Source organism: Xenia sp. Carnegie-2017, unplaced genomic scaffold (assembly GCF_021976095.1).
Source record: "Xenia sp. Carnegie-2017 unplaced genomic scaffold, XeniaSp_v1 HiC_scaffold_2, whole genome shotgun sequence".
NCBI lineage: Eukaryota > Metazoa > Cnidaria > Anthozoa > Malacalcyonacea > Xeniidae > Xenia > Xenia sp. Carnegie-2017.
In genome coordinates this window covers 9,463,088-9,475,051 of record NW_025813482.1, presented here as the reverse complement: position 1 = coordinate 9,475,051, position 11,964 = coordinate 9,463,088, and the positions used below count along the sequence as shown (strand labels likewise).

The following is an 11,964-nucleotide window of genomic DNA, read 5'->3' as shown; positions in this document are numbered from 1 at the left end:
AGTGGTATATTTTTATGTTAGGAATCATAAATCCAACATAAAATTATTGCTTCCTACAAAATAAGCTGTGGATACAAAATTGAATCGGATTAACAAATAGGAGGAAGTAATTGCCTTGAAATGAAACACAATTATACACAATATTTTAGTTCTTATTTACAGTTCTGTCAACATAATCTTTCGCTAATTATTCATTCAAAATAATTCTTTCATGATTTCCTAGTTCACAGAAATTTTCTAATCTATTGTTTGACGTGTTCTTGAATCGTTTCGAAATTTCCTCAAGTTATTTAGGCTTCCTGTTATTGCTCCTCTAATCAAAGCTCCTTCATAGAAATATTTTTCCATTGAACTGCTATGATTAATAACACTGTTTTTCTATAACTGAGACATGTTTAGTCTTGTTAGCATTTAAACACCCGTGAAAAAGTGCAACGTCAATTTTTACTTATTCTAACAACACGGGAACAATCGTAAAGTTAACTGAAACATTTGTTATACAGTCTGCAGTATATATCTTGAGTCTTTAATGTTTAAATCCTCGAATCAATTTTTCCTGATCGTACTCAAGAAAGTGAACCTACACAAGCCTCATATGGACATATTTCAATTTGAAAATTTCCTTAAAACTTAATACTATTGATGAATAATTTTTGGAATCCTCTGTTGACAAAACTGTGATTGTTTTTGTTATGAAGAATTGATAAATTTACATCGTAAGCATATTTAATACTTCATACTAACCTAAATAGTTTTTAAGAGCGACAGTGGTAGCTAAATAATGGCTGATTATACTCCCCCAAAAATCCAGGTTTAAGATAACAAGCAAGAAAGAACTAACTGATAATAAGTTATTTAACTAAAACAGACATCTCCCAATTCCAATCCAAATTTTTCACCATCATCTCCAATGTCATACACAGCAATATCTCGAATTGGCAAACGCGAAGTCTTATAAGTATCGATTTCGAATTCAGAACTACTTTGTGAAGCAGTTTTTCTCTAAAACAACAAACGTTTTTGAATATTCAAAGAATTTGTTTAAGTCAGATAAGGAATGATTATGCATAAAAAACATAACAAAAGATTAAATTAAAAAATTATAAACAACGCTGTTTTACCCTACATCCATCTTCGATTACAATTGGACGATGTTTACGAGCAGTTGTTGCCCCATATTCCCTTTCATTATCACCTAGCAACTTGATAGAGTTAATGACGTCATTTGATGCATTAAACCATGCAGTTGAGTTGATACAATGGTATAATATCGTTTGTTTTACTCTATCACTGTGTAACTGCAAGAAGGTCAGTTGATCAGATTCTACGGAGTAACGAAACTAGAAAAAATGATAAAAGCAATAATTAGTTTTAATTTACGAGCAAAAAAGACTTAACAAAGATGTTAACAAGTTTACATACATTGAAATTTTCATCAATATCTTGTTTAAACCATAAATATCTATCACTTCCTTTATACCATTGTTTCACTTGAGTCTACATTGTTTGAAAATGACAATTTACATAATTCCTGATTTCTTTGAAGCTCATTAAAACATGAAGCATAAAAACCCTTTTAGCTTGAGGTTTGATACAGCTCAGTCGTTTCTCAGCATTGCAGTAAACCTTCACAGCATCTTCAGTTACTCCTTCGTTGGGATCAAGCCAATAAATACCTCAAAATATAAAATGATATAAACATCTTCAAACATTCGAAGGCTTTTACACGTGTTATTATGAGTTCCAAGACAGTCAGAAAACAGATTATTTACACTAATGAAAATTATGTACTTAATGAAGATTCATCATATTGTTAAAGATGTTCTATTTACCACTTTTCAAATGTGAATAATCATTAAAAAGACTTTTGCACGTTAATGCAGGAAATTCGCGTGTTCCAGTTGGTTTCCGATAAAGAGCAAAATCGTTAAAAAGACCATGAAGTTTCGTTAATAGTTCTGCTTCCTAAATAATAAGTATATTTTTTTTCGAAGTGCATTTTAATTCGGAAGTATTTCATGACATTGCTGAAAATGTTCTTTCAACAACTGACTGTTTGAGAAAATACGAAAAAACGTTACACGTTTTCCAAAATATTTTCGGAAGGAAAGTTTAAAGCTCAAACAATTTACTGAAATAGCTAAATTCACAATGGCAATTTTCAAACATTTGCACTCTCATTTTGCATTTAATTTATTATTTCTTACAAATTGATCCAAAGTTTTTCTTGGTTTGCTTTCACGTTCAAATTCACTTTCCTATATATTAAAGATTGCTAAACATCATCATCGTTCTTTTATCGTCTGACGTTTTTAAGCAAAACATAACAACTAAATTTTTCTTCTCACAATTAAAATTTGAGTTAAACCGATGATTCACCTCTTCGTCGCTATGATAATAGTTTGGTGTCTGAGTTAGATCCTCTCGACTGTCTTCAACTCTCGCTGTATCACGTGAGAAACCATCACGTGACTGCAAATAGAAAAACGAATTTAATATTTTTTAAATCGACAATCACCAAACGACAAAAAGCGTAAGGTTAGAAATTATATGGCCAATAAAGAAGACGATTTAGTTATAATATTTCGTAAGATATGTTACAAATTGCCGAACAGTGCAAATATTTTACAACAACAAACACCATTGCAAATAATGTAAAATGCACAATTCACAATTTGAAATCACTGCAACACTTTATGAAATTGTAACCTGACGTCCACCGGGTTCTCCGGAAGGTCCAGGAGGTCCTGGAGGGCCCTAAATAAATTAGAATTTATCGATTCATTATGATTTAGGTTTTAAGGAAAATATTTTTGTATATTATGCGCTCATTCTATACAACGCATAAAAAATGTCTTCTGCGATATGATTCGCACAATTTTGGCTATTTTTGTTAAACTTCAAATTCATAAAATTTTTTACCATATTTCCGCGAACACCCTAAATAAAAATGACACTTTTATAGAAGGTTGATAATAGATTTGATAATAGTAAAATTAATGAATGAAACATAGAAATACAAACCTTCCTTCCCCTATGCCCCTAGAAAAAACAAATATTGTGGATTTAAAAGAGATAAAGTATGTAAAATATAAACAAACAATAAATGATGATCCCATACTGTCAATCCAGTGATACCAATTTGACCCTCTACACCCTAAAAAGAACAATTAGTAAATGTATGACTACTTGGCGCGTATCCCAAGAAATATTTTTCAAAAATCAACCAGTTTCAGATAGGCAGGAAAAGAAAACCAACCAACATGCCAATAATAGACTCAAAAATATTTATCAGACTAAAAACCAAGTAAGTACATGTCCCTCTGGAGATGATAGATGTCCCTCTGGGGATGATAGATGTCCCTCTGGGGATGGTAGATGTTCCTCTGGGGATGATAGATGTCCCTCTGGGGATGGTAGATGTTCCTATGCTGATGATAGATGTCCCTCTGGGGATAGTAAATGTTCCTCTGGGGATAGTATATGTCCTTCTGTGGATGATAGATGTTTCCTAGGAAATGATTTATGAGAAGTTCATCTGTGGATGATAGATGTTTACTAGGAAATGATTTAATAGAAGTTCATCTGTGGATGATAGATGTTTCCTAGGAAATGATTTATGAGAAGTTCATCTGTGGATGATAGATGTTTCCTAGGAAATGATTTAATAGAAGTTCATCTGTGGATGATAGATGTTTCTCTGCAGAAAATAAATGTCTCTAGGGACAATAGATCTTATTTCACAATAAACATACTACTGCAACAACAGAAAAACAAATTCAAAAGCAAACCTTTTCTCCTATTTTTCCAACTTCACCGATAGAACCAATATGTCCTTTTTCACCCTAAAAACATTTCCATTTTAACAAACAATAAAAAGTAAAGTAAAACAAAATATATTATATGAACAAGGTAAAGAGCAGAAAAAATTACCAATAAATAAACGCAAAAAAATCCCAAAACTCTGAAGTGTCAATGACACAACTGGTTATTCAACTTAAGTTAGAAAAAAAACAACATGAAAAGAACACACATTGTTGTTGTAATAATGAATTTCTAAATGGAAATTTAATGTTATGTGATGTAATGTGATTTGTTTCATTTAAACAAGCAGTCATGAGTTTTTAAAGACTGCAATATTTCGCTACAGTCTTTAAAAAACTAACTTGTGCATGTTTATCCGTAATAACAACAGAATAGCAAAGTAACCTATAGTAATGTACGTTGTTAACAAGCAAAAAACTCTGTTTATGGTAATAATGTACGTTGTTAACAAGCAAAAAACTCTGTTTATGATAATAATGTACGTTGTTAACAAGCAAAAAACTCTGTAATGGTAATAATGTACGTTACTAACAAGCAAAAAACTCTGTTTATGGTAATAATGTACGTTGTTAACAAGCAAAAAACTCTGTAATGGTAATAATGTACGTTATTAACAAGCAGAAAACTCTGTAATGGTAATAATGTACGTTATTAACAAGCAAAAAACTCTGTTTATGGTAATAATGTACGTTACTAACAAGCAAAAAACTCTGTTTATGGTAATAATGTACGTTATTAACAAGCAAAAAACTCTGTTTATGGTAATAATGTACGTTGTTAACAAGCAAAAAACTCTGTTTATGGTAATAATGTACGTTATTAACAAGCAAAAAACTCTTTTTATGGTAATAATGTACGTTATTAACAAGAAAAAAACTCTGTAATGGTAATAATGTACGTTATTAACAAGCAAAAAACTCTGTAATGGTAATAATGTACGTTATTAACAAGCAAAAAACTCTGTTTATGGTAATAATGTACGTTATTAACAAGCAAAAAACTCTGTAATGGTAATAATGTACGTTATTAACAAGCAAAAAACTCTGTTTATGGTAATAATGTACGTTATTAACAAGCAAAAAACTCTGTTTATGGTAATAATGTACGTTATTAACAAGCAAAAAACTCTGTTTATGGTAATAATGTACGTTATTAACAAGCAAAAACTTCATGGTAATAATGTACGTTATTAACAAGCAAAAAACTCTGTTCATGGTAATAATGTACGTTATTAACAAGCAAAAAACTCTGTTCATGGTAATAATGTACGTTATTAACAAGCAAAAAACTCTGTAATGGTAATAATGTACGTTATTAACAAGCAAAAAACTCTGTTTATGGTAATAATGTACGTTGTTAACAAGCAAAAAACTCTGTTCATGGTAATAATGTACGTTATTAACAAGCAAAAAACTCTGTAATGGTAATAATGTACGTTGTTAACAAGCAAAAAACTCTGTTTATGGTAATGTAGTCCTTATAAAAAGTATTGACTTCATTAAAAATTTCTAACCATAAAACCTTTTCTTCCAGGATTGCCAATCTCACCAATGTCTCCGTAAACACCCTACAAAAAACATTTAAAATATACGACAATATACGAAATATATTTAAAATATACGAAATTTATACGAAACATGTTTAAAATATACGAAATTTGTCGTATATTTTAAATGATTTACGCGATTACCGTAAAAAAAACTTAATAGAACTTAATAACATTGCATCAATATTTCTAGTATAAAGTTAATTGTTTTTATCAGGAATTATTGTTACATGTTTTTAAAAGTTGATCGTCGACGTTAGTGAAGTTCTAAGAAAGAATGTTGTTGTTGTTCTCAACATCCTCTGTGGTAGTTGTTTTAGCAGTAAAGATGCGCTAACACTGGACAATCTGTCCTGAGAAAGAATGTTGTTGTTGTTCTCAACATCCTCTGTGGTAGTTGTTTTAGCAGTAAAGATGCGCTAACACTGGACAGTCTGTCCTGAGAAAGAATGATGTTGTTGTTCTCAACATCCTCTGTGGTAGTTGTTTTAGCAGTAAAGATGCGCTAACACTGGACAATCAGTCCTGAGAAAGAATGTTGTTGTTGTTCTCAACATCCTCTGTGGTAGTTGTTTTAGCAGTAAAGATGCGCTAACACTGGACAATCTGTCCTGAGAAAGAATGTTGTTGTTGTTCTCAACATCCTCTGTGGTAGTTGTTTTAGCAGTAAAGATGCGCTAACACTGGACAGTCAATCCTGAGAAAGAATGTTGTTGTTGTTCTCAACATCCTCTGTGGTAGTTGTTTTAGCAGTAAAGATGCGCTAACACTGGACAATCAGTCCTGAGAAGGAATGTTGTTGTTGTTCTCAACATCCTCTGTGGTAGTTGTTTTAGCAGTAAAGATGCGCTAACACTGGACAATCAACATCAAAAACATATAATTATAGTCTAACTAAAAACGAAAAAATTGTATTGATTAGAATAATAGAATAACTAAAATCATTATACTTTATCACCACGAGGTCCTTCAAATCCATAAGGACCCTGCTCTCCTTTAGCGCCCTAAACAAAATACAAAAAGCAGTTAGTAAACATAATAATACATTGGCGGATTGAATAACTTAATCGTTGAACCTTCTCTCCACGAACTCCTTTGGAGCCGGTAGAACCAGTTCTTCCTTTGCGACCCTTTAACACATAAAATTGTTGATTTGTACATAAATGTAATCAATACAAAATAAATCATGAACTTTCATTTATCTTACACGCAATCCTGGAGCTCCATTACGACCTATGACTCCATCAGACCCCCCATCACCCTAAAAATAACAAATGACTCAAATCACCTTTGACCATTGTGATCCACAATGATCCATAATCAGTGGTGTAACGAGCCCGCGAGTGTTGTTCCTGCTATGTAATTTTAAGAGCATAAACATTGTCCATTCCTTTAAAACGACAATGTCCTTAATCAGCCAATTCGTAATGTTGTGGTTAAATATTAAGAAAATTTCAAATATTGCGTATCATAACATCATAAATAATAACATCATGCTATTACTTATTTGATATGCAAATGCAAACCTTGTCTCCAATGATCCCCTTTATTCCTTGAAGACCTTCACCACCAATGTTCCCAGCTATACCCTTAGGACCTATATCACCTTGACTCCCGAATTCACCTGGCACACCCTAATGATACAAATTTAAAAAGAAATATAAAGAAAAACAGAGCAATTGGAAATTCTTAGGTTTAGACGAGGGTTTACAACATTTCGTTCATATTAAAAAATATTGAGGACGCGTTAAATAATTTGTTCATATCGAATCTGTGGTTAAATGATTAAATAACTTTTAAAAATGATCGAACAGCCAACAAAACATTTTTATGTCGGCGTATTTTACAAACGTGTTTGCGTCGATGTGAAAAAAACTTTAATGCAGAAACTGACGTATAGTTTTATTGATTTCAGTGCTACATCTTTTATAGTGCTGCAGAACTAAATTTATCAGATGGGGGGGGCTCTCTCTGAAGCCATAAAATTATGAAAAATTATCCATTTCAAAGGTAGAAGTGGGGCTCCTCCCCCAAGCGCCCCCCACTTCTACAGCACTGATTCTTTTACATCAATTTTGTATAAATGCAAAAAAAATGAAATGGAAGGGCAATCACGTTTATGATCCGTTCATAGAGTTTGCGTCACAACCTCTAAAACTAACAATCAATGTCTACTTTCTAGTTGTAAATAATGTTCTATCAAATGCAATCTCAGATTTAGAATTGTAAGTTGTAAAAAACTTTGGTGAGGAATGTTTTATTGGATTCAAAATTCATACCATACATTTCAAAGCTAGACCTTGTTTGGCGAGCAGTCCTTTCTGTGAAAAGTTAATTTCATACTATACACGATATTACCTATAGAAAGTCTGTTTCTAAACCATTGAAAATTGAACATTTGAAAAATTCATCGAAACATTGAATCGCCAGTTTAGAAGAAACATTTTTATACAATGAAAATAGGAAATTTTACGTTCAGATGTTAAGTTTTGTAACTCACCAATAGAAACATCAATAGTATGTTTTAAAAACACGATAAAAGGAATATTACCTTCATTCCTTTACTGCCACTATCACCAACAAAGCCTGGAGGGCCTTGATCACCCTGATATAAAAAAGTCGGACACACGTCACCATAAAGTTTGGTAAAAATAGCTAAGACAATACTCACCTGCAATCCATCACCACCATATCCTCCCTGTACTCCTTTTAATCCTTGTAATCCCTTGAAAACAAACATTTGAAGTTTTGCTCCAAAAATACAAAAAACGAACACAAATCATACAAAAAAATTTTTTCGTAAAATGATGTCAATCTATTATTCACAGCTCAATTCATCTAACTAGAGCTGCAACAAACTATTCCAGAGGCATTGTGGGAAAATTCACAAACATCACATTAAAATTAAATAGTGAGTACTTGAAGAAACAAAGTCATACCACTCATCCCACCTGTTTACCCAATGGTCCCCTTTTACCACGTTTACCATCTACTCCAGGTAAACCCTGCAAAACACATTATTTTATAACACACTTTGTATGATTGCATGACCGTATTTTGTCAAGGTTGTAAAGTTAAACGGTTATAAGCTCATAAGATTTTAAGATTTAAAGATTGTAAGTTTGTTGAGTAGCGAAGATAATAGTTCGCAAGGTAATAAAAGCTCATATTATTTTAAGGTTGAAAGATTATCAGTTTTTTAAGTTGCAAAACCAAGAGGCTCAAAGGACTGAAAATTTTGACGTTCTGTAGATATAACATTGTAAAACTAAAACAATTTATTTACAAAAAAACATACAATATTTCCTTCCTCTCCAACAACACCAGAATAACCTGCAAGACCCATATCACCCTAAGGCAGGAGGAAAAACGAAATACTTTATTAAACACTGAGAAATTTATATTATTTAACATGATACTCACAGGTGAGCCAGCAGAACCAGGAAATCCCGGCAGTCCAAGAAGTCCAAACTGGGCCTAGATGAGGGCACGCATGGGTTAAAACGTTATTAATATATAAGTATTTCTGGAGCATATTGAAGCTTTAGTTACAACAGCCTCGACCATAAAATTAAACTGCGTATAAAAATTGTGTGAGCACTAAAAGATATTGTATTTAATATATAAGTATTTCTGGAGCATATTGAAGCTTTAGTTACAACAGCCTCGACCATAAAATTATACTGCGTATAAAAATTGTGTGAACACTAAAAGATATTTTATTTAATATATAAGTATTTCTGGAGCATATTGAAGCTTTAGTTACAACAGCCTCGACCATAAAATTATACTACGTATAAAAATTGTGTGAACACTAAAAGATATTTTATTTAATATATAAGTATTTCTGGAGCATATTGAAGCATTAGTAACAACAGCCTCGACCATAAAATTATACTACGTATAAAAATTGTGTGAGCACTAAAAGATATTGTATTTAATATATAAGTACTGCTGGAGCATATTGAAGCTTTAGTTACAACAGCCTCGACCGTAAAATTGTACTGCGTATAAAAATTGTGTGAGCAGTAAAAGATATTCGATAATCAAAATTGATTTTTTTGCTTAAATTCAGGAGCAACTTCAAAGTAGAATTAAAAATAATTCCAAGTACTTTGTCACATCTATTCTATGCAAGAATCTATAGAATTACTCATTTTCTTTATGTTTGCTGCATTTTTTTGCAATTCTTTTGCATTCAATTTTCTTGATGAACATTGAGTTAAGATGGTTCAGATAAATTACAGATGATGAACACATAAATATATCTTGGTGGAAATATTTTCAGTTTATTTTTTTATTAATGAATGCGAAGTGATATTTTTTATTTCCTGCAATCTGATTGGCTGAAGTAGTGGGCAGCTTTGTACGATATCTTGACCATGTCCAAAAATGATATTTGTTAGCAGTGTGTTTGTTTACAAAGTGGGTGTTAAATTTTAAAAATTGATTTAATTGTCAATTGTTCAAGGAGAAAGCAAAATATTGGTGCACTTTTTATTTCTCACTTACCATTGGAGCATTCTCTCCAATATTTCCTTTTTTGCCGTCTACACCTTTAAATCCCTGATAAAACATTAAACGTCAAAAGACAAACCAAGACTTAAAATACACAGTTTATAGGTATACTTACGATAATCCCACGCACTCCTAAGTCCCCCACTATCCCCGTATCACCTTTATTACCCTAACAAAGCAAAGAGAACAAACAGCAAAATATGAAGGAATTATGTCAAATTGAAATAAAACAAAAAAACATTAACGCCTTGCACCTTATCTCCAATTTTTCCAAATATTCCTTCGGGACCTGTTTCGCCACGCATTCCTAAATACAAACAAATCTTTATTTAAGAATAAAATAACACAAGGAAATAATAAATGTGAGTGTAGGAACAGAAAAGTTCTAAAGTTTGTTTTTATTACTCGATACATAATAACGATGTGAAATAAGCCTTGCCGTCACTTGAACAAGAGCGAAAAGTTACCATATGTCCTTGATATCCCTTAGCGCCTTTTGCACCTTGAATCCCAGGAGATCCCTGAACAAAAATTACGCATTCATGTCATTAATTAACGGAGCCAAAAAATAAAAGCAAAAAAGAGTGAGAAATAAATAACACACATTGCAAATTGTGAATTTTTGTAAAATATAACTAATGTTTAAAAAACATTTGAGAAAAACGACAATTTTTCAGCTTCAAATGGTTTACCGCTAACATATAAATGAATTATTTGCAATGAATAGGATTATGATTTAGTTAGAAAATATCGAAATATTTACATAAAAATATATGAATTCAATTACTTATTGAAAACTTCAAATGTTTTTTAAACTTGCTGCAAATTAGAAATTACCCAATCTTTAATAACAAATGTGAAAAGAAAATTTCGTCACCTAAACACTAATCCGAAGACATTTGCAGAGTTTATTTTTTAAGCTGTTTATACAGAAAATATTGAAATTAGTCGGTGCAGAGCATCAAATCGGACATTACTCTGTTGTCACACGAAACTGAATTAATTTACAGCAATTTGTTTTATTAACTCTCGGTAAATGACATATTTTACACTAACCAAACGACCACGCTCACCACGAGTCCCTGAAGGTCCAGGAGCACCTTGTTTACCCTCGAACAAAACAATATTTTCATTGAATAAATAACTGTAAATATGTAATATTATTTATCCATTTAAAGTTATTGCCCATTTTAAATCAAAATGTTGTAAATACTAACAACAATACTGACGTTGCTAAATCAGAATAAATAATTTTTTCACGCAATTGAATAACTTGTACCTGATCCCCTTCAAACCCAGCTAATCCCCTATCACCAGGTAAGCCAGCCTCACCCTACGATACAAACAATAGATCATAGTTGTTAAGAATTGTTGGAGCTGGAGAGGTTTGCCTGAGAATTTCGAAATAAAATGGAAAGGGAGAATATGAATAAATGATATATTACCTTGATACCAATAATTCCTGGTTCCCCATGACCACCAAATATCCCAGGAGGTCCCTATAAAACTGAAAGTTAAATTCTTGTTTCTACATGCAAAGACATAACATAAAAAACTTACAGAAATCCCAGATTCACCTATAGGACCAGGATCACCAGCAATACCTCTTCTTCCCTATATAAAACAATATAACTGCAACATTATTATAACGTTTTGTGAAAGATCAGGTATTATTACAATTCTTACCCTTAATCCTTCTTTTCCAGTTGCACCCATAAGACCAGGGATACCTGAAGCACCCTAAAATAATTTTTTTAATTCAAGTAAAGTGAAAAACTCTAGCGTGTAAATACAATAAAATAACAGGTCGAAACGAAAAAAAGTACATAAATTCAATGGCAACCAAGAATGGCATTTGAATAAATTCAACATTGTTTTTACTAAATATTCTTTTTTATATTTCATTCAATGAATGTTCATTAAAAAATATTCTCATTGCCTTAGAGACGTACATCACTGTCTTAGAGAGGTACATCACTGCCTTAGAGAGGTACATCACTGCCTTAGAGAGGTACATCACTGCCTAAGAGAGGGACATCACTGCCTTAGAGAGGTACATCACTGCCTTAGAGAGG

General features: G+C 31.9%; 1 protein-coding gene across 1 annotated transcript in view; it reads right to left on the bottom strand.

Annotated features, from left to right (window-relative positions):
* Window positions 1-664: 664 nt before the first annotated feature.
* Window positions 665-11,964, bottom strand: part of LOC124440742 (collagen alpha-1(I) chain-like) — a 29,989-nt gene continuing 18,689 nt past the window's right edge. The window contains exons 43-73 of the mRNA XM_046991172.1: window positions 11,576-11,629; window positions 11,450-11,503; window positions 11,335-11,388; window positions 11,169-11,222; window positions 10,946-10,999; window positions 10,357-10,410; window positions 10,144-10,197; window positions 10,005-10,058; window positions 9,884-9,937; window positions 8,795-8,848; window positions 8,670-8,723; window positions 8,323-8,376; window positions 8,043-8,096; window positions 7,923-7,976; window positions 6,898-7,005; window positions 6,579-6,632; window positions 6,448-6,501; window positions 6,322-6,375; window positions 5,339-5,392; window positions 3,792-3,845; window positions 3,122-3,157; window positions 3,025-3,042; window positions 2,923-2,940; window positions 2,710-2,757; window positions 2,380-2,472; window positions 2,208-2,258; window positions 1,833-1,965; window positions 1,573-1,676; window positions 1,423-1,497; window positions 1,122-1,340; window positions 665-1,002 (exon numbers count right to left, since the gene is read on the bottom strand). Coding sequence (XP_046847128.1) covers window positions 856-1,002; window positions 1,122-1,340; window positions 1,423-1,497; window positions 1,573-1,676; window positions 1,833-1,965; window positions 2,208-2,258; window positions 2,380-2,472; window positions 2,710-2,757; window positions 2,923-2,940; window positions 3,025-3,042; window positions 3,122-3,157; window positions 3,792-3,845; window positions 5,339-5,392; window positions 6,322-6,375; window positions 6,448-6,501; window positions 6,579-6,632; window positions 6,898-7,005; window positions 7,923-7,976; window positions 8,043-8,096; window positions 8,323-8,376; window positions 8,670-8,723; window positions 8,795-8,848; window positions 9,884-9,937; window positions 10,005-10,058; window positions 10,144-10,197; window positions 10,357-10,410; window positions 10,946-10,999; window positions 11,169-11,222; window positions 11,335-11,388; window positions 11,450-11,503; window positions 11,576-11,629 — 2,076 coding nt within the window. The 3' untranslated portion in view covers window positions 665-855. The remainder of the gene's footprint in view (window positions 1,003-1,121; window positions 1,341-1,422; window positions 1,498-1,572; window positions 1,677-1,832; window positions 1,966-2,207; window positions 2,259-2,379; window positions 2,473-2,709; window positions 2,758-2,922; window positions 2,941-3,024; window positions 3,043-3,121; window positions 3,158-3,791; window positions 3,846-5,338; window positions 5,393-6,321; window positions 6,376-6,447; window positions 6,502-6,578; window positions 6,633-6,897; window positions 7,006-7,922; window positions 7,977-8,042; window positions 8,097-8,322; window positions 8,377-8,669; window positions 8,724-8,794; window positions 8,849-9,883; window positions 9,938-10,004; window positions 10,059-10,143; window positions 10,198-10,356; window positions 10,411-10,945; window positions 11,000-11,168; window positions 11,223-11,334; window positions 11,389-11,449; window positions 11,504-11,575; window positions 11,630-11,964) is intronic.